General features: G+C 37.4%; 1 protein-coding gene across 2 annotated transcripts in view; it reads right to left on the bottom strand.

The window, feature by feature from the left end:
• Positions 1-14,895: 14,895 nt before the first annotated feature.
• Positions 14,896-23,196, bottom strand: part of LOC126416872 (uncharacterized) — a 137,886-nt gene continuing 129,585 nt past the window's right edge. For both annotated transcript variants that reach the window (XR_007575533.1, XM_050084762.1), the window contains one exon: positions 14,896-15,868. Coding sequence is in view for 1 of the 2 variants with exons in the window: in XM_050084762.1 (XP_049940719.1) it covers positions 15,864-15,868 (5 nt within the window). In the remaining variant the exon portion in view is untranslated. The remainder of the gene's footprint in view (positions 15,869-23,196) is intronic.

The following is a 23,196-nucleotide window of genomic DNA, read 5'->3' as shown; positions in this document are numbered from 1 at the left end:
TATATATCTTTCAGACCTTTATTTTATTTTATTTATTTATTTTTTTTTTTTAAAGTAATGTAGTGTTTAATTGTAAGCAGCTAGGCTACAATTCCAATTATGTATTTGTGCAGGTGTTTGTGGACAGTTTTGCATGCCCCTGCACTAGTGTATTCTGTAATAGCCATGTTTATGTGGTGACATATTTTGTTACTCACACCTCTTGCCAGGTGCTTAACACAGCAGCTCTGCTCTGTACTGAATGATTTGCATAATTTACATGTCTTGCTCCACCATTATTCTCTTTTAAGAATATGATCCTGTAGCCTCTATCATCTGGAATTTGCTCCTCACTTTCTGGCCATATTCATCACTTGACTCGTTATAATGTTATGGAGTTTCATTAATTTTCATTACATCAACTTTGCAGTCAAATAACATTTTCAATATGTTGCACTTCTTCAGTTTTACTTTCTTACCTAATTTTTTTTATCATATGACATTTTTATCTACTTGAATGCCCTACCATCTCGTGTCTGAGTTTTTTTGACATTCTTATAATGTTTGGGACCAGTTATGTCTTTTGGACATTGTAGACAGGAATGGATGGCAGTTGAAGTTGTGAGCCAGTCAGTGTGTAATAATGGGAAGGCTTAATTGAAGTTCTCTAGATCAGCACATAGTTCTAATATATTACAGGTTTTAATTTTGAATCATTGTCAGCAACAGTTAATCACTTGAAAAAAAATTCAGACAATTACTTTATTGTGTTTATAAGTAATTTGTGTCCACAGCTCATGCTCTGTTGTGAGTGTCCTGGGTTTGATTCCTGTCCACGTGAGAGATTTTCTTCACTTGAGGCCTGGGTGTTCCTGTTATCCTAATCATTTCATCTCATCTTTTTAACAGAGACATGCAAATTGCCAAAGTGATGTAACATAGAAAGACCTATACCAGGCGGACGAACAACCTCAGACAGGATCTCTCTGCGAGTATTACCACATGCTCATTTCAGTTTCATTTCCAGTAGTAATTTGTACAGATGAAAACATAGTTGTATGTATTTCCCTCAGTCTGCTATATATTATTGTGCTATCAAGAAGAAAAGTTTTTTAAATTCATTGTTCATAAACTGATGTGGCATTCTGCACAAGAGACAAGTAGTTATGTGAAAAGTATCCATGAGACATGAGAACTATCGACATCTGTGTGAGTTCTCTATAATTCACATGTAAGTGCTTGGCAACGGGATCATCAAACAATCTTCAGACTATTTTTTTTTAAATTGTCATCCTCTGTATAATGTGCCTGTTGAATGAAACTTCAAACAACTGTGTTACATGCACGACGAAATGCCGTCTTTAACTCAGATTGTGAGTTGTGGAGAATTTGCTTGCATGCAGAATAAGAGCCAGAATATTTTACTGCACAATCAAACACGCATTCTATGAAAAGTCAGTTCTCCATTTGTGTCACATTTGTGATGTCTTCTTTCTTTCTTTCTCTTAGTATGCATGTATGTGTTTTTAATGCTTACATCCAACTCTTGCCTCTCAAGGTGCTTATGTGGTACTTATCACGTAATGGCACCTTATTCCTATTTGTTTGACCATGAAAAATAGCAGACACAGCTCATTATTCTTCAGACAGACAGAAATTGTTCTTTATTTCTGCATTCATTATTTACCCCTTCTGAAGAGATGTGGGATTATTTTTTAAATCTAGTTCTCAGTTCGTGGCAGAGAGTACACAGAGTACCATTACAATTTTTCCATAGATTGGCCCTCAATTAGACAAATGTCAGTTCATTTTTGTATATGTAATACCTCTAACTCTGTTGCCTTGTAAGAAAGTAATATATACTTGACTTTGAATAGTTGTTTAAATAATCTTGTGTAAAAGTTTGTGTAACACTTATGGTAATCAAACAAGCAAACGACAAATCATGCAATGTAATTGTTGACCTCTCGCAAATACGATAACAGAAATATATACATACCAGACAACAGCAGACACCAGAGCAAACAAAAGATGGCTGGTGCTATATTACAGAGCCATGTGTTTCCACCTTTTCTAGCAGAAGACTAGGACTGACTGGAAATTTAATCCATCCTAGACTGTGGGTGGCAGGAGACACACCAAACAGTAGAGAAACACTGAATTGTTGATTTTATTGATATCTTATTTGTGTGTTCTTTCTTTCTTCATTTTGCCCTTTTAAGGACTGTGTTTAAACTTAGTATTCGATTGAGAGTTTCTGCATTTTATCCTCCCAAAATATCTTCACGAATTCATGATGTTTTGTCTTACATTCATTTGAGCATTTCTTCTTTTCAGCCTTCTCTGTGAATATTATTTATTCACTTTATTTATTTATTTATTTATTTTTATATTATGCTGTTGTTGTTCTTTGTAATCTTATGCAATGTTGCCTTGTAATGATAGCATGATAGTTTTTGCATGAATGAATCTGCAGCATGAAACAAGTTCAGGTTTCCCAAGAATAGTATGTGCTGTAAGTGCAGTATTACATCAGTACTTCAGGGTAACATTCAGAGCTAGCATAAAAGCTGAATAGAAAATTGATATGTTAGCTTTGTTTTTATTGCACACAGTATTTTGCATCTTGCCATTCTTGGTATTTTGATTTGTTACGACAGGTTTACTCTATCTGTTGCTTGCTTTGTCATGTTTGTCTGGTTCTGTGTGAACCATTTAGATCATCTTGTATCATTTTATACCCTTATCATTTCTGTGCTTTTTCTTTTTAGAAGACTTGTTTTATATGCCAACAACTATGTGTCGTTCCATTTGATGTGAACAGGAGATGCAAAAGAGGTGTTTGTGACAATATGTGTGAAGTGTGGAAAAGAAAAGTAGTGATTAGTGTGCTATTGGCCTACAGCCCTCTATTTTTTAGATTAACACTCATAAACTACTGTTTAATGACCCCAGAGAGGAAGCACAAATGATGTGGCATACAAAGCACACTAATATTATATTAAGCACTAGCAACTGGAAATGTTTTCTTCTTATTCATACTGTGCCAAGTGTTCAACATTTTCAGAAACTTATATTTACACACCTGGGCTAAAATTCCTGATGTTTGTATTTGGAGAGAGAAAATTATCCTGGATCTATGATTAAGTTATATTTTAATTGTTGAAGTCAGATATTACATTTTGTAGTGGGAAATTGTAACCTGATGATAAAAATTAAATTGTAGATATATTCAATGTCAAATATTCAAAACAACGAAACAAAGCATATATTGAACAATTAACTTATGTGATACTTATATGTCACTTACTGCCTTTCATTTTTGGAATTGTTGTTTATGTTATATGAGAAAAATTATTAAAGTTAATGATGTGAGTGTTACATCGACACCACTCTTTTCCTAAACTTTGAGCAAATAATTCATTAGACTCTCAGTTTGAAAATTTCATTGTCAAATAGTTTATTGTTTTCCAAATTACAAATACTTCTCACCTTGCAGTTCCTGCTAAATCATTTGCACTAGTCCGAGAAATATTTTAATTTGTGAACTGGAAGCAAGACTGTTGGTCTGGACTACCAGACTTTAAAAATGTGTCTTAGTTGTTAGAAAACTAATTGTTGTTAGTTCCTGTTGCATAGTGATAGAGAACTGAATAAACGAATAGTGATCCATTGCCTGTTGATTAACATCTTCTGTGTATTTGTTTCCTTGTTTTATTATCTCTTGTTGGAGATATCCATACTTTTTTTAAAAAAATATTTCTGTATAGCCGTATGTTAAATTTATAGTGTACATAATGTTTTCGCAGTTGCAATCTGTCGGAACCATGTGTTTCAAGATTACAATGAATTTTCTTTATAATGGAATTGTGCCTTCATTATACTCACTGCATTGCAGTGAGACTCATTTTTTCTTGAGCAAACTGATGTATGATTGTGAAAAGTCTCAAGAAACGGTAATACTCAGCATATTTTATTCCAGAAACCACTGTGTAATTTTTCTGCGGACTTTTTACTACTGTAAATCATAAGAGGCACAGATGACATAAAAGAAATTGTTAAAAAGTAGTGGTGCAGTAACTTCTAATAAGTGCACTTAAAATGTTGTAAATAAAATGAAGAAGTTGCATTTTAATTTTTATATTCTCTGGCCTCTAATTGAAACAGGAATTCCATCCAACTCTCATTACTGTTGTATACAGACTGGTTCAAAATAGGTGTATAAGTATTGCACTGCGTACGTTTATGTTATAAATGAGATTATATGCCATTTTTGTTAAATGTTGATTGTTCATACACATTTTAGATTTGTTGTAACAGAGGTTTAATACTCTGAAATTTTCACATATGTACCCTGAGTATTAATGTTGCTTGAGAAATACCATTTTTTCTCAATTTTTATTCCTTGTTCCAAATTGTAGTTTGTAATTGTTGTAAAGTGTGTCGTTCGAACAAAAGTATGGCTTGAAATAAGTTCACAGTATTGAAAATGCCTACTTCCACCATTGTTGTACCATTTATAAATAAAATGTGGTTTAAGAAACAAACACTTGTCTACGTACATGAAAGTGTGTGTGTGTGTGTGTGTGTGTGTGTGTGTGTGTGTGTGTGTGGAGTAATTTCAAGCAAACTTGATCTTGATGCATGTATGACTTACTGTGTGGTAAAATCTTCTCTGGTTGTAAGAGTCCCCTGGTGTATTATACATACACAAGACATTGTTACTATTAATTTTCACAAAGTAAAGATTTTTTATCACCCAAAGATAATTAATAACAGTATTATATTGTGCTTCATCTAGCCTTGTAGACGTAATAACTTGATACTGCAACAAGTTCACAAGAGTGCCATGGAGATATACATCTGCATCTTTGGATAAAAGTGAAAGTGCAAAATTGATTGAATTGTATTTGTTACCGTGTGATAATGAATGGGCAATATCTTAAATATTAAGCAACATTTCCAGAGATCACAATATTATTAATATCTTTACTGCATATTGTAACACTGCTTGCATGATTGTCAGTCTGTTTTGTGGCTGAAAAACCTGAATCATGCATCACAGTTAGTGGGACCTAAAATTGCTAGATTTGTTGCAATGACTGCATGACTAAGACCATGGTACAAGTCAGGTGTGTTCTCCAGTGTATGGTACATCTATGAACTGGCTCGCACTCACACTGCTGCAATGAGAAACCAGTTGGCTAATGGCAAGAAGTGAGGGGGAAGGGAAGGGAAGGGTAGGGGAAGGATGAAATGGAAAAAGGTAACCCCAAAGGGAATGTGTTGTCAACAACTCTAATTCTGCAGCTGCTAATGTTATGTTCTACAGAGATGTATCGCATCATGGTGGCTCATTAATCCATTTAGTGGCAAATTAATTTTCTAAGACAGTTGCATTGATGAGAAATGACTATGAAATTAAACTTGTATTTCTTTTGATATTCTGATGAAGCAAAGAACATGGGGCAGTGAAGTATGAAACACGATATTTCTTACGATTGATGTAGCCTTATAGTGAATGCTATTTTCAGACGAAATTTAATTGACATCAACTTGTACCCATGGACACTTTATTTGTGCATTAAACATACAGAATGGATATCACACATTTTACTTTTAAATAAATCATCAATATCTGGTACAATTTTCTATGCACCGCTAATTCAAAGGCAAGCTTTCGGGTGGAAGTCTACCAGCGAGCTTCTGTGGATACATTTCATTTTCTTCAGTGTGGAAAAAAGTAGCTGACACACAAGTATGTTGATCCAAACTTTGACATTGTAGCTGCAAACTTGTAAAGTTGTGGAAATTTATGTTGAGGAGAATTTTATAAAAATATACAAAACTAATTTGTCATGAAACTTATCATGCAACGCCTATCATACTGCTTGTCTACAAGTTCTAATAGCAGCTCAGTTTCCAAATTGTCAGCATCTGCTGATGTTGTTGTTGTTGTTGTTGTTGTTGTTGTTGTTGTTGTGGTCTTCAATCCTGAGACTGGTTTGATGCAGCTCTCCATACTACTCTATCCTGTGCAAGCTTCATCATCTCCCAGTACCTACTGCAGCCTACATCTTTCTGAACCTGCTTAGTGTATTCATCTCTTGATCTCCCTCTACGATTTTTACCCTCCACGCTACCCGCCAGTACTAAATTGGTAATCCCTTGATGCCTCAGAACATGTCCTACCAACCGATCCCTTCTTCTAGTCAAGTTGTGCCACAAGTTCCTCTTCTCCCCAATTCTATTCAATACCTCCTCATTAGTTATGTGATCTACCCCAGCATTCTTCTGTAGCACCACATTTCAAAAGCTTCTATTCTCTTCTTGTCTAAACTGTTTATCGTCCATGTTTCACTTCCATACATGGCTACACTCCATACAAATACTTTCAGAAACGACTTCCTGACACTTAAATCAATACTCGATCTTAACAAATTTCTCTTCTTCAGAAACGCTTTCCTTGCCATTGCCAGTCTACATTTGATATCCAATGTACTTTGACCATCATCAGTTATTTTACTCCCCAAATAGCAAAACCCCTTTACTACTCTAAGTGTCTCATTTCCTAATCTAATTCCTTCAGAATCACCCGACTTAATTCGACTACATTCCATAATCCACATTTTGCTTTTGTTGATGTTCATCTTATACCCTCCTTTCAAGACGCTATCGATTCCGTTCAACTGCTCTTCCAAGTCCTTTGCTGTCTCTGACAGAATTACAATGTCATCGGCGAACCTCAAAGTTTTTATTTCTTCTCCATGGATTTTAATACCTACTCCAAATTTTTCTTTTGCTTCCTTTACTGCTTGCTCAATATACAGATTGAATAACATCGGGGAGAGGCTACAAGCCTGTCTCACTCTCTTCCCAACCACTGCTTCCCTTTTATGTCCCTCGACTCTTATAACTGCCATGTGGTTTCTGTACAAATTGTAAATAGCCTTTCGCTCCCTGTATTTTACCCCTGCCACCTTCAGAATTTGAAAGAGAGTATTCCAGTGAACGTTGTCAAAAGCTTTCTATAAATCTACAAATGCTAGAAATGTAGGTTTACGGAATCCAAACTGATCTTCCCAGAGGTCAGCTTCTACCAGTTTTTCCATCCGTCTGTAAAGAGTTCGTGTTAGTATGTTGCAGCTGTGACTTATTAAACTGATAGTTCGGTAATTTTCACATCTGTCAACACCTGCTTTCTTTGGTATTGGATCTGCTGATAAGGGAAGTAAAAAGACATTATGCTCAGTGCCAGTTTGAGAACATTTTTCTACACAAGCGGTCTGTTGTTTGCCCCCCTCCCCTCCCCTTTTACCCTCTTACACTTTCAATCACGTCAGTTGTCACTACTAATAGTGATACACAGTATCTACAAATCGTGCTTCTCAGCTTGGTGCCCCAAGTGGTTGTTTGTGTCGCTTGGGCCTTAAACTGGTCCTGATCATACTCTTCATTTAACTTCAGAAAGTCCTTGACCTAATCTCAAATTTGTATGGTATATTTTAATATTATACAAAATTCTGCTCTGTTCTCCTCGTTAAAGGTGACGGCCAAGAGATATGAGCAGTGTTCCCATTTCCTAGCTGTCTAATCCACAAAGAGATTTATCTTAAGCACTGTGCCTTAAGTATGTACCGCATCTAAGCCTACAGCAAACATAACAAATGGCCATTCCTCTGAAGACAGTGCACGGTTTGCACTTTGTCTGCACTAAATAATGATGTCTGATTGCCCTCTTTTACCATGAGTGCTCACTTCCCAGGTAGCGAGTGAGTGCTTGTGTTCTCCTAACCACTTCCTGAAAAAGCCTACAAACTGCTCTACATATGTCTCTCTACTGTAATGAGGTCTGAATGAACCACAGATTGCCACAAAAACAGTCGAATGAGGTCTACAAACAAACATTTTTACATCACAAAAAAAATTGTCTTTTAATTGCATTCCATGTGTTCTGAGAAGTTTTCGTGTTTAAAAATATTTCTGGGTTCTTGCAGGCAGTGCCAAGGTGGAGTTAACTTGGACAGAAGTAGAGGGAGTGATAAAATCCATGAATGGAGAAAAAGTCCTTCGACTGGATGATGTAAGTGTGATGGTGGTGAGAGCATCTGACATTGTTGGAGTGCAATGGCTCGATCAAGTTGTGAGAATAGTATGGGAAGAAAGGGCATGTGAGGACCTGAAAAAGTGAATCATAGTGCCAAAATTTGAGGAGGAATGCAGGAAACTGTACCAAAATTATAGGCAAATTCTTTGCTGTGTCATGCTTCAAAGGTATTTTGGGAAGAGTCTGGAAAAAGAGGTTACAGAATATACTAGGATGACTAAGACGAGCAGTATGGGTTTAGGCCAGCAAGGTCCACAGTGGGTCTAACTTTTAGTATTTGGCAGCTCCAAGAGAGAGACTACAAATATGGTAAGGATGTAATAATGGGGTTCCTAGATACTGAGAAGGCTTATGATAATGTGAAGAGAAGCAAGATTTGGGAAACCCTTCAGCCAAAGGGAATTGGAAAACAGGCTGAGAAGAATAAAGGAAATGCATGAATGGCGTGTGAATTGTGTAAAAGTGGGAGAAGAGAAGACATGACCAGTTAGATCAGAAAACATAGGCTGCAGCAAAAGAGTGCACTATTCCCTTTACTTTTCATCTGTGTTACGGATGAGATAATGGCAGGAGTGGCAGTGTGAATAAGCGATGAAAATAAAACAATGGGGTTTGCTGATGATTGTGGGGAAATGGAGACGAAAACTTACAAGAAAGTCTAAGCGTATTGGGGGGAAATTACGGATTGAAATTTACCGCAAAGAAGGGTTAAGTGATAGTGTGAATGAAGAATAAGATAAGAGTAGCAGCTTAAGTATTGAAGAGCAAGTACTAAAGAAAGGAAAGCTTAAAGTAACTGGGGAGTGTAAAAGAAGACAGTGGGAGGAATGATAAGGAGAGTAGTGGAAGGGGAAGTCAAGCAGTGTAAGAAGCTTGGTCTGGAGCAACAGTGTACTTCCAAAACCATAAACGAGCATTGTTCCGAGTATATTATGCTCTGACCCAGACACATACGAAATGGGTAATGAAGAAAAGCCAGGATACACGTTGTGTGTTGAAATTTAAAATGAGCAGAACAGAGCTAACTAAAATGGATGAACTAAGGAATGAGGTGATAAGAAAAATAATTAAAGAGAAGCTGTGATAAAGTAGGGAGCTTCTTTCCATCTGTTATGTTTTTCTATACCCAAAAGTAACCATTTTTTTCACTTAATTTCATCTTATTTTCAGTAAGTTTACCAGGTGACATGTAGCACTAGGAAATTTGAGGTTCTTGTTTAGACCAAATTTTACTTAAATTTATTATTCATATTACCATTTTAAGTGTTCTGATTCTGTATGTGTGACTACTTAATTTCATCTTATTTTCAGTAAGTTTACCAGGTGACATGTAGCGCTACGAAATTTGAGGTTCTTGTTTAGACCAAATTTTACTGAAATTTATTATTCAGATTACCATTTTAAGTGTTCTGATTCTGTATATGTGACTAGTTTTCATTCTGGTATTGTATTAAAAGTTATGGTTAACTGAAGTAAACAAACCACCAAATTATAATCATCTTTAACAGATTACCAAAGGACTTTGGTGAATTTGTGCTATGTCATGAAAATAGAGACCTGTGATATTTTTGTATAAATAAGAACATTGTTTTGTGCCACAATAGAACAAGTTATTTGCCACTGTAACTGTGCATGCTGGCCTGTAGACTTTTGCTAATGATTGTTCATAGTGTAAAAACTAGCAACTGTAATTAATAACTGGAATGGCTGCACATTGTGAATAACAGCATTGTGCTATCTCTACAACTTAATGGAATCAGGCTGCAGTGCCAGGAAATGTAGTCATCCAGCACACTGTATCCGTGCATGTTTCATATTAGTCAGCTCCAAAGGAGATCGTTGTCTGAAAGTTCAGAAACAGATTCAGGCTTGTTCAAGTGCTTGTTGACTGTGCATTCTCTCTGCTATACGCTATGCCTTCCACTAAAGTAATTCACTTCATACATACAGGCCTTACCACATCTTCACCGTATATATAATTGTCCAATTTGTGCCAAAATGATGAATATGTGTTTTAGTAGCTTTGAGATACAAACTTAATATTTGACAGCATTTTAAAAACCAATGGTGGCAGTTTAAGGAATTGTTTTACATTTGATTTATTGTTTGGGCACTTAAAAATTTTAGGATAGGGGATATAACCATACTCTCCCCTTTGGGTGTCTTGTAAACTTGCATGAGAAAGATTTGTTGGATTTTCACATACATACCAAACATTAACGTGTCTTAAGTGCTAGTTTCAATTTCTTTGTAGTTCGAAAAATCGAGAGTGACTACAAGCAAAAGATTCAGCCAACAACCAAAAATTGAATTTTCATAATTCTTTTAACCTCAATGAAAGTACACTCCAATCATCTCATTCCACCCATTTTCATCACTCAACAAAGTGCTGTCATATTCATCATACTCGCTTGGAATCATCTCTGCATTGTCAGCAGAGTTTTTCTGTTGGTATCAGGACTGCCTTGAAGCAGACAGATGTGGCAAAGGTCACCCCTTTTTACAAGGTTACTCCTTCAAAATCTGTTTTATAAAACACTGAAACAGCTTTATTTCAGTTAAAGTGAAATGTGCACTGGAATTTTTTGCACGCTCTTCCACTCACTTTTTAAGTGGAGGAAACTATGGTACAACATATTCCAGACAATGAAAGGAGCAGGATTCCTCCATTAACTTCAAGAAGTTGGTGTTCATCCTCCAGGGTGGTAGACTGGCACATGGTACACTTGCACAAAGTGATACACACTGAAGCAAAGGTAACAGTTTCCTGTTGATCTACATTATTTTCACACATGTAGCGATTGCCAATGGCTCTCTTTTCTGTTTGTGAGTGATTTGCTAGTAACAAGTGCTATCTTGATGTCCCAAGTAATATATGGTTAAATTATATATTAGTTAAATTATATACTGGTTAAATTATATACTGCTGATAGTCTCGGGTAGGCCACAAGAACCTTTTGAAGTGTTCAACACAGATGTAAGCTTATAGTCAGTACATTAAATTGCTATGTGGTTGCATTTTGCCTTCATTGCATTTCTTTTGAGCCACATCTCTTGTCTGTAAATGTTTGTCGTAATCTTCTTGCTTCACCAGCTTCTTCTCCTGTCAGAAAATTAAATGTGAAATATTTATGACACTCATATTTCTTTGATTCAAAGAATCTTAAGTTGTACCTCTGGCACACATCAGAAGTTTTCTCAGGGGAACTGGCAACACAGGTTGGATGCCCTTTGAGAAACACCGGAACCTTTTGGCACAATGCCTCATTAGTAACAATTGTCTGCCTCAGTGAGTAATTATATTCTCACCAAGATAAGCTTGAAGGAACGATTTATGTTTCCTTCTATACACCTAAAGGGTGCACATGCCTAAGTGGTGTGCTAGTTAAAAATGGCAATACACAACGGGGCGTGCTGGAAGAGCTGCATGGGCTGGTTCTAACATAGTAACCCAAAAGCTAATGACTACAGTAACATTCGAAACAAACTAATCTCTCTTAATCAAGGAGGGTCTGGACCGGGTGCACTGTGGTGGCTTACAACCTTTGTTCAACATTGTCTGGCAGTGTGGGAAACCCGCTTCAATGGTGCACTTGGCAGTGAAGGGTGCCAAAACGGCTGGGAATAGAATGGTAATAATTCAGCCTGGTAGCCCTGGCACACACTGCACTACATTGCATGCTATATTCCAACTGCTGATACCACGAGGACGAACTGGGTGTCCAGTATCAGGCTTTGTACATCTTAGTCAGTAGAAGCACCTCAAGGAGACGCAGATCGGGAAGGGAGCATAGAAAAAATGCAGGCTAGCTCCCAAAATCATGGCCAGAGATGTTGCCTTGTAGGAGTGGAAAAAGAAACTGCTCAAATGAATGCTCAGCATGCCTAGCATCTGGAAAGCGTGGCCATCTAAGTTCTCCCTTTGACGGAAGTGACCAATGAGGGAGTTGGAGGGCTGGTTTCTGGTCCGCAGCATGTCGTCTACTGCTACAGTTACTATTCAGCTACTGGCATGACTGTCAGACTACAGCTTACTAAAGAGTTTGTATGCACAGTGAATATGTGCTCCAAACGGAACAAAAGTGTGCTTAAAATGGCAGATGGCAAATGTGCGACGTCCACCAAAAATTAAGAATTACTTGTTTTTGTTCATTAAAACTAAACCAGATTTTTAAAAATGACCTTGATAATACAAGATATTTGATAATCCAGCACTAACAGATCCCCGAGCATGCTGAATTATCAAGGTGCTACCATATTAGCTTATCTTTTGAAAGGATGCTGGTTAGAAACTTTCCTTTTTACATTTTGCTTTATAGTTGTCATACATTACCAAAATGTACAAGTTTGAATGAAGATACCTTTTTGATGACTTCTGTCAACAGAAGCATGATTCAGTGAATGGATAACTTAACCCATGCTTCCCTATACTATCATCACCACACACTGCCAGTGTTTAATGTTACCACTGCCTGCACATCTCTGTTTACATTATATCATAGCATTTTGAAGTAATACTTCTCACAATATCTCTTGTCTCAGCTAACGCAGACATAACAAAATCAAGGCAAACACTTTCCTTATCTTAGTGAAAAGCCATAGGGTGTTTTGTGTATTCGTTGTTGAGCGAGCTTTTGTTCTCTTTTTGATGGGATTTGCAATAAATTGACATAATTGGAATGAACTTTCAGCAGTCTTGAAAGCATTTTATATCTTGATACAGTGGTCTGCATCATCTGAAGTAACACTCACAAGTGTGCCTTTATTCTGATACACAGCAAGTAGCATGGCCTGCGCTCACTGTTCTGTTATATGAATCCGATCTACTGTCTTTGTATTTTCATTTGTAAAGAGCTGAACACACAAGTGAACAGCTGAAGTGCTCTCATGCGCATTGATACACATAAAGAGATGTAAGTAATGAAAAAATAAACTATTGTTATTGCTCATAAGAAAATTAGTCATGATATATGTAACACATATATGCTTGCACAACAATTTAAAGGCATTCAATGGCGGGGCAAAAGCATGAATCTAACATATTAGCTGTTCTGGGTTTATACAGTAGGAGTCAGCAATATACCAAAATCATGACTGTGCCACATGTGTTATGACATAAGAAAATCTGCTTCTTTTAAACTTTTGTGATTTTGGACCTTACATTTTTTCTTATTCTCTCACAGCAACACATGAGGCTTTGCCATAACAAAGATTATGAAAAATGAAACTTGCCTGTGCACATAAGACAGAATATCATTTTTGCATAGTTCTGGTTTTGGCATATGAGGGATAATACACTGAAGGGCCGAAGAAATTGGTACACCTGCATAATATCTTGTACGGCCCCTGTGAGCACATAGAAGTGCTGCAGCACGACATGACATGGACTCAACTAATGTCTGAAGTAGTCCTGGAGGGAATTGATACCATGAATCCTGCAGGGCCATCCATAAATCCTCAAGAGTACAAGGGGGTGGAGATTCTTCTGAACAACATGTTGCAAGACATCCCAGATATGCTCAATAATGTTTGTGTCTGGGGAGTTTGTTGGCTAGCAGAAGTGTTTAAACTCACAAGAGATTCCTAGAGCCATTCTGTAGCAATTCTGGTCGTGTGAGGTGCTGCATTGTCCTTCTGGAATTGCCCAAGTCCATCGGAATGCACAATGGACATGAATGGATGCAGGTATCAGATAGGATGCTTATGTACACGTCACCTGCCAGATTCGTATCTAGACGTATCAGGGGTCCCATATCACTCAAACACACATGCCCCGCACCATTAAAGAGTCTCCACCACCATCCACGCGACAAAATTTGGAACAAGACTTGTCTGACTAGGCAACATGTTTCCAGTCATCAGCAGTCCAATGTTGGTGTTGACATCCCCAGGCGAGGCATAAAGCATTTTGTCGTGCAGTCATCAAGGGTACACGAGTGGGCCTTCGGCTCCAAAAGCCCATATTGATGATGTTTCGTTGAATGGTTCGCACGCTGACACTTGTTTATGGCGCATGTTGAACGATTCTCTTCGGTCGTCATTGGTCCCGTTCTTGCAGGATCTTTTTCTGGCCGCAACAATGTCAGTGATTTGATGTTTTACTGGATTCCTGATATTCACAGTACACTCATGAAATGCTTGTATGGAAAATCCCCACTTCATTGCTATCTCTGGGATTCCTATGTCCCATCGCTCATGCGCCAACTATAACACCGCATTCAAACTCACTTAAATCTTGATAACCTGCTACTGTAGCAGCAGTAACTGATATAACAGACACTTGTTATCTTATATAGGCATTGCCGACCTCACTGCCATATTCTACCTGTTTACGTATTGAATACGCATGACTATGCCAGTTTCTTTCGTGCTTCAGTGTATATTATGTGGAATTCAAGCAACATTATTGCAGGATCCTGATGATAAGTGTTGTTTACATGTGACATGTGCGGGGGAAGAAATATGTAATAACTTTCCCGCACAGTTAGTTTTGTGGTACGCATGTCATGGAATTGGTTCAGAGACATGAAAAATGTCTATTAACTTATGAGATGGATATTTTGAAAACCAGTACCAATAAGTGATTTGTACCAAAAATGTTTTTATCTGATTGTTTTTGTAAAAACTAATTATATTTCTCTTTCATTCTCTATGAGCCTTTTACTTCTTGAAGATGTGTAAAGCTCAAAACTTACAACCCACATTTAATTTTCAGTATTGCTATCAACTAGTGTTTGTGTATTAGGTAAGTAGTCTACTTTCACAGGTTTATATTTCATTTTTATATGTTGATAAAGTATAAATCAATCTACATCTCAGTTTATTTATTTCTCCAATTTATACATGCCATAGTTAGCCAATTATTCTACTGCTTTACAATTACCAGTTTTAACACAGTTTGTTGAACAACACTAATTAAAATGTTAGCAAGCACATGAAATATACATTCGCATATAGAGCAGGACTGGCTACTTTTTCTTTGTTGTTTCTGGTGTTATTGAGAAGCAAAAATTTTGAGTACTTATTTCATACTTCATCAAATTTTTTTTCCTTTTTTGGTACCATCAATTAAAGTAGCTGCATTGTATAATTATTACATTTTGTCAGCTATGCTTTTTCTGATTGGATACAAAAGCAGCCATATCCCTAACATTTTAACAGTGATATTTTTTTGCAGTGGAAGAAATAATTGTATGATTATGAGATGCAAAAATAAGTAGGAAAAACTTCTCAAAAATATTTTGCAAGTTTACATTTATGTTTTGCTATGTATGGCATTTAAAAAATACTTCAGTGCCTGTTAAAAGTTATAAAATTTACAATATGTGGGTTATTGAGACAAAAAATGCTGAACTTGGTGGGGGAAAGAAAGAGGTGTAACATTATATTATATTTCACTCCTCTCTAAATATGTTAAAGGTCAAAACTAATGCACCTTTATTCAATCTGATCATGGTGTAATTCTGTATACCTTGGGCTCATGCTCAAAAAATACTTTATTTCTGAGGAAATTCTTACACGAGTGTATAATGTCAATTCTGTTTGCACTAATATGAAAAGTAAAAAGATTAATTCAATGAGTAAAGTATCAAAATTCCAGTCCAAATTACTACTTCTTCTTTAGGAATGACATAAGCTTTTCTTGTTCAGGAGCGTAACACAGGCCTTGTAAGAACACTACTGACAAGAACATTAATGCAAGAGCTATGAAAGAATGATGCAGAAAATGAAGTGCGTCTATCCCCCGAAGCATGAAGCAGCTGCCGGGTGTCCCATCTTAAACTGCAATAGAAGAAAACAATTTTAGTAACAAATAGTAGTATAACTGGAAGTTAAGAAGTACTTTTAATTCGTGAATTTTACAGTTCAAAGAACTTTAAATTGCTGTATTACAAACATGTAAAAATATATGTACAATATTACGGTGAGAATATATCAAACTGGCACAGAGATCGCACTGATATCAATGAAATATTGTTTTAGTTGTGTCAGTACATGTTAGGTAATAAATTAAGTTGGCATTGTGTCACAGGAGAAATTAATGATTTCATTTTATTTTATGTAGAACACAGTCTACATCTTGTTTTTATTTAACAGTTAGCACCAATTTCTGCTGAATCATGTTCTACATCCTTTTTTTTTATTTAACTGTTATCACCAATTTCTGTCAAATCGTGTTATTTTCAGATCTAAAAAGAGGACGACTGCTACCACTGGTGTTATCACGTGGTGTCCTTGTAATCTGTGACCACTCATCTAGTCTACTCTAGTCTTTGGTCTAGAAATATAATTAAGTTCCATGCTGGTCACACTGGAAAGTGAGAAGCCAGCTACCTTGGACGCAAAGGGAATCTCCCCCTGGATAACGGGTTCTGGCAAAATAGCAAGTAAGAGAAATGTAGTACTGCATCCTTGGGAAGCAGGGAGGCCAGACATCCTCACGCTCAGGGGCAAGTACTCTGGGAATGCTCGACACAGCAGATTTAACTTATTCTCACATGTATTTGTCACCGTACCTATGTGACAGCTGGGGTAGTTATGGAACCATAGCAGCTCTGGGAACTGTGAGGCTATTTCTCAGACACATGACGGATGTGTGTCGGCAACTGCCAAGTGTTACTTTCCTGTTAACAGTGATAGCTGTGGTTCCGGACCACAGTTATACTGGAAAATTCATCTGGGAGGAGCATGCAAAGCAGTGGTATAGGAGGGACGGGTGTAACTATGACAACCAATCAAAAGAGGGAAGAGGACAAAAATATATGTTGTGGTACAAGAGCTGTGAAGGCAATGAGGGAAGTTGGTTTTGAGCTGGAGTCAGGCAATGCGGATTGTAGCTCGATGAGTTGGAATTAGCCAGAAGGAAACAGGTGACAGTTCCGCCTGGGCTTCTGGAGAGCAGAGAGACCCCAGTGCTCACTGTCAAAGGTGCAGCATTGAAGGCAACACTGTATAGTTTATTTAAACATGGAAGCCAGTAACACTATTTGCTAAAAGACTGTTTTACCAGCTGTCTGGAAGGGCTAGGAATGTCTAAGGGTGTTACTGAGGCTAGCTTAGCCCCTACTTGTCCAAGTGTAAACCAGACAAAATATTGTGAGTTTTCATGCTTTCCCAGTGGATCAGTTGCAAATACACTTCTCAGGTTTGCTGCCAAATGTTACTGTGTAAATCACACAATAGTTCATCGATACAACCGCTTGACATCTTCAGGTGGCAGTAGTTGCTGCTGCCACTGCTGCAAGGCGCCTTGCAGCAATGGCAGCAGCAACTATTACCACCTGAAGATGTCAAGCAGTTGCATTGATGAAATATTGTGTGATTTACAGAATACGATTCAGAAGAAAACCTGAGAAGTGTATTTGCAAGATAAAATGTTTATTAACACTTTGGAGACGAGCAATGTACTCCCTATGTCGCATGAATTTACTCCAAAAGTTGAGCAACACAGGACCTACATCAACCATTTCTCAGCTTTGTAAATTTATTCCAACATTTGTTTTATGTCTGTTGTCTGTGTAAAGCTATTATACTACATTTACACTACCATGAAAAAATACAGTTGTCAGCACCTGCACCTCATTTTGGCGAGAAAGGAAAGTTACTTGTTTCGTGGCATGCCGATTCATCTTGTTGCCACACACAGTGATTCACAAGGTCACAAGCAGAGCATAATGCCTCAATTTTTGCCTCCCTTGTCGGCTTCACACTTTGGCTTCAAGGCGGCCGTACATGATGATGAGATAGAGTTTTTGTTGGGCTATAGTGGTTCAGAGCTTGATGAACAAATTTCTGGTTTTGAAGGCAGTGATGGTAAGCTATGTGTTTCACTATATTTTTTCTGTAACTGTATGTACTGTCAGTTGAACTCAACAAAGCTAATTTTTTATGATTTATGTTTTAGAAGAAGAAGGAATTTCTGATGATGAAGTGTCAGTGGGCCCTCAAGATGAAACTGCTGATGTTGATGCTGTATCAGGGTTCTACAGCTACATTATTTTCATCTACATGAATACTCTATAAATCACACTTAAGTGCCTGGCAAAAGGTTCGTCAAACCACCTTTACAATAATTCTCTAATATTCCAACCCTGAACAGTGCACAGAAAAATCAAACACCTATATCTTTCCATAGGAGCTCTGATTTCCCTTATTTTATTATGATGATCATTTGTCCCTGTGTAGGTCGGCGTTAATAAAATATTTTCCCATTTGGAGGAGATAGCTGAGGATTGAAATTTCATGAGAAGATTCCACCGCAATGAAAAATGCCTTTGTTCAATGATGTCCACCCCAAATCTTGTATCATGTCGGTGACACTCTCCCCTACCTCTCTATAATACAAAATGTTCTGTTCTTCTTTGAACTTTCTCGATATACTCTATTAATCCTATCTGGTAAGTATCCCACACTGTGCAGCAGTACTCCAAAAGAGGACAAACAAACCTAGTGTAGGCATCTAAGAGTTCTGCCAATAAAACACAGTCTTTAGTTTCACCTTCCCCACAACATTTCCTATGTGTTTTTTTTTTTTTTTTTTTTTTTTTTTCCAATTTAAGTTGTTTACAATTGTAATTCCTAGGTATTTTTGAATTTAAGGCCATAGATGTGACTGATTTATCATGTAACCAAAGTTTAATGGATTACCTTTAGCACTCTTGTGGATGACCTCACACTTTTCATTATTTAGGGTCAATTCCCAATTTTTGCACTGTACTGATATCTTCTCTAAATCATTTTGCAATTTGTATTGACCTTATAATAATTTTAATATATGATAAACGACAGTTCATCTGCAAACAACCTAAGACAGCTGCTCAGATTGTCTTCTAAGTTGTTTAAGGTACAGCAGAGGGCCTATAACGTTACCTTGGGGACTTCTGTTTTACTCAATGATTTTTCATCAGTTACCACAAACTGTGACCCCTCTAACAGGAAATCACGAATCCAATCACAAAACTGAAATGATGTTCCATAAACATGCAATTTGACTACTAAACGCTTGGGAGGTGCAGTGTCAAAAGACATCTGGAAATCTAGAAATATGTAATGAATTTGAAATCCCTTGGCAATAGCACTCAACACTTTGTGTGAGTAAAGAGCTAGTTATGTTTCACAAGAATGATGTTTTCTAGGTCCCTCTGTCTCAACCTATCACTCAGCCTCTTTCGACTGGGCAGTGGACAGATGATGACACTATCATTCTGCAGCTTCCAGTTTTTGAAGAACTGCATGCAATTCAATTTCAAATTGACAAAAACTTTTCTGTGTTTAATTTTTTCACCTACTTCTTTGATGAGGAACTGCTGGAGATGATAAAAGAGAGACAAACCACTAAGCTAGAACCACTATTGACAAGCTAACTGCAACAGGAAACCTGATGCCATACTCAGTTTGGCATTAGTGGAGTACTGTGAAACTTAGTCAACTGTATAAGTTTTTTGGTGCGATTTTACATACACCACGTGATCAAAAGTATCTGGACACCCCAAAAAACTTACATTTTTCGTATTAGGTGCATTGTGCTGCTACCTACTGCCAGGTACTCCATATCAGCAACCTCAGTAGTCAATAGACATTGTGAGAGAGCAGAATGGGGTGCTCCGCAGAACTCACAGACTTCGAACGTGGTCAGGTGATTGGGTGTCACTTGTGTCATAAGTCTGCATGCGAGATTTCCACACTCCTAAACATCCCTAGGTCCACTGTTTCTGATGTGATAGTGAAGTGGAAACGTGAAGGGACACATACAGCACAAAAGCGTACAGGCCGACCACGTCTGTTGACTGACAGAGACTGCCAACAGTTGAAGACGGTTATATAATGTGTAATAGGCAGACATCTATCCAGACCATCACACAGGAAATCCAAACTGCATCATGATCCACTGCAAGTACTATGATAGTTAGGCAGGAGGTGAGAAAACTTGGATTTCACAATCGAGCGGCTACTCATAAGCCACACATCATGACGGTAAATGCCAAATGACACCTCGCTTGGTGTAAGGAGCATAAACGTTGAATGTTTGAACAGTGGAAAAATGTTATGTGGAGTGACGAATCGCGGTACACTATGTGGTGATCCGATGGCAGGGTGGGTATGGCAAATGCCCAGTGAATGCCAGCATGTGTAGTGCCAACAGTAAAATTCGGAGGTGGCGGAGTTTTGGTGTGGTCGTGTTTTTCAATGGAGGGGGCTTGCACTCCTTGTTGTTTTGCGTGGCACTATCACAGCACAGGCCTTCATTGATGTTTTAAGCACCTTCTTGCTTCCCTTGTTGAAGAGCAATTCGGAGATGGCAATTGCATCTTTCAACACAATCAAGCACCTGTTCATAATGCACTGCCTGTGGCAGAGTAGTTACATGATGACAACATCTCTGTAATGGACTGGCCTGCACAGAGTCCTGAAATGAATCCTATAGAATACCCTTGGGATGTTCTGGAACGCTGACTTCGTGCCAGGCCTCACTGACCGACATCGATACCTCTCCTCAGTGCAGCACTCCATGAAGAATGAGCTGCCATTCCGCAAGAAACCTTCCAGGACCTGACTGAATGTAGGCCTGTGAGAGTGGAAGCTGTCATCAAGGCTAAGGATGGGCCAACACCATATTGAATTCCAGTATTACCAATGGAGGGCACCACAAACTTGTAAGCTATTTTCATCCTGATGTCGAGATACTTTTGATCACATAGTGTATGTGCCCTGCTACAAAACCGAAGTTAACAAACTGTATGTCTATGAATCCCATATTACAGACCTACTTTGCAGGAAGGAGTTTATCAAGAGATCATTTTCTATAAGTTCTGCAAATGCTATATCATGTAGATAGTGGAATGTTTATTTCAAAATGTCAAGAAGGGCACAATCCTGTTCATATGGTGAGACCCATGTTTGATATATATGTGGCAAAAAGTGAATGAGCATACAAACCAGGAGAAAATCACACTATAAATAAAGGAATTTGCCCTTTTTGCAGAGATTTAGTTTCAGGGTCTACTTGAAAAATAGGCCTAACATATATGGCATAATTTTTTATGTTAAGTGAAAGTTGATGCAATTTGAATTGTGAAATATGTTATGGTTGTCAGGTAAATGCTAATGATGGCATTTTGCATGTAGTAAACAGACTGTATGAAAGTTACTATGGTAAAGGCCATGGATTGATTTTACACTAGCCCTGATCTACTCGATCATTTGTGAAAAAACAAAACTAAGGCAGTGGGTACAACAGTGAAAAAAGGACTAGCTAAAGATCTAATAGCCCAGAGATGGGGGAAAGGGGGGGGTGGGGGACTTCCATTTTGTAGACGAGACCATATGCTGTTTGGAAGATGGAAAGACAGTAGGTATGTATGGAAAGACAGTAGGTATGTATTTATTTTGACAACAAAACACAAAATGACAGCATCTAATGTCAGTGTTAGAACAAATTTAGGAATTACCGAGAAAATGAAACCTGGTTGTATTTTGGAGTACAATAAAAACACGGTTGGTGTAGACCACAGTGACCAGCTAATGGCTATACCCTTTTGAGAGGATGCAAATAAAGTGGTGGTGAGAAATTCATATGTATTATACAAAAAGTTGAAGCCTACTAACAAATATCTAGTTGAATTCATTATGAACTGGCAGAGGCTTTCAAAACAAAGGTGGTAAATACACCCAGTGGAAGACTTTTCCCTAAATTGACTCCAGCTTCAGTAAAGTCCAAATGGCCTCAGAGGAGGTGCAAAGTTTGTGCTGAAAGAACCAAGGCAAGAATTGGCAAAATGGCAAGGAGAGGTACCAGTTACTATTGCAGAGAGTGTGATGTAAGACTTTTGTTTTCCAGAATGCTTCAACATTTTTCATACAAAAGCAAATGTAATCAAGTAAAGGAAGCCATACTTTCAAACAGTTTTGTTTTTAGTACCAACAAATTCTAATCTTATCTCTATTTAGTGAAGTAAAGACGAAAAACATTATGTTGTTGTGAAAACAACACATTTTCATTTCAGCATAAAAAAGTTTTCACTAATGGGCGTCTATGTTCCTTGGCAGCTATGTATAGATGAAGGACCCATCTTTGAAATGCAGTAAATTGATCTAAGTGCCAGTAGCACCATATAAATAAAATTCAGAATAACTGCAAAAATGTGCAGTATAAACCAGTTGAGCCACACCATAGCTGCCCAGTCCTCAGAGTGTTAAGGAAGATTCATAAAACCCTGTTGCTTTTAATATATATCACAAAGCCCTTTTAACAGTTAGTCTGCCATAATTTTCTAAGTTTATATAAAGTTGCCTATCTTCTGCTATTGATTTCCCTACAGTTCAACAACCTTGTGAATGAATGCTGGGTCTTTACAGCTGTTAGAAGGACCTGTGATTTCTATTTAAAATAATTATTCTTGTCTCGAGGATGGTATGATGCAATTGTTTTAAATTAGAGGACTTGATGGAGGGCTGAAAGAAGCAGTTAAGATTGGTTATCTTTATTTAGGTAGATAAGCAAACGGGTGGTAACTTTCAAACCATTCAAATTTATTGTTGCTTTCCATTTGAAGGTGGCCTTATTTGGCCAGAAACAGCTGAATAACAATGTGATCTAAACTGTTTTATTCATAAAAGAAAATACTGAAGTAAGTCTAATGTCATTTTTGTCAACAAAATTGTGTTTGTTGTGTCTTCAGTACACCTACATTTCTTACACTGAACATTTTTTCCAACAAGAAACAATATTAAATAGCTCTGTACTGTTGAGAACCATTTACAGATATACCATCAAATGCATACAACATCAAATAGTGGTACAGTTTCATTACTGGAAATACCCAAATGCAGCATGGAAACATATCTCAACCAATTAATCTTATACAGATTACTTGAATTTGTTCATTATTATTTGTGTGTATCTCAGTAGTGCATTATACAGTTTAATGCTAGGCTCAAGTATGCCTTTTCGAAATAGTGCTGTGTGTGTCTGCTGCATATGCACGTTATGTGTGTGCCTTGAACAGTAGTTGTGCATAGATTCACTGCCAGAAGTACAAGGATCACAACTTTTCAGTTTTTCTTGTATAATAATTACATTTTCTAATATGCTGTAGAATTTTCGTTTCTCG

The sequence above is a fragment of the Schistocerca serialis genome, chromosome 1, assembly GCF_023864345.2.
Source record: "Schistocerca serialis cubense isolate TAMUIC-IGC-003099 chromosome 1, iqSchSeri2.2, whole genome shotgun sequence".
NCBI classification, from domain to species: domain Eukaryota; kingdom Metazoa; phylum Arthropoda; class Insecta; order Orthoptera; family Acrididae; genus Schistocerca; species Schistocerca serialis.
This window is presented reverse-complemented; position numbering and strand designations above follow the sequence as displayed.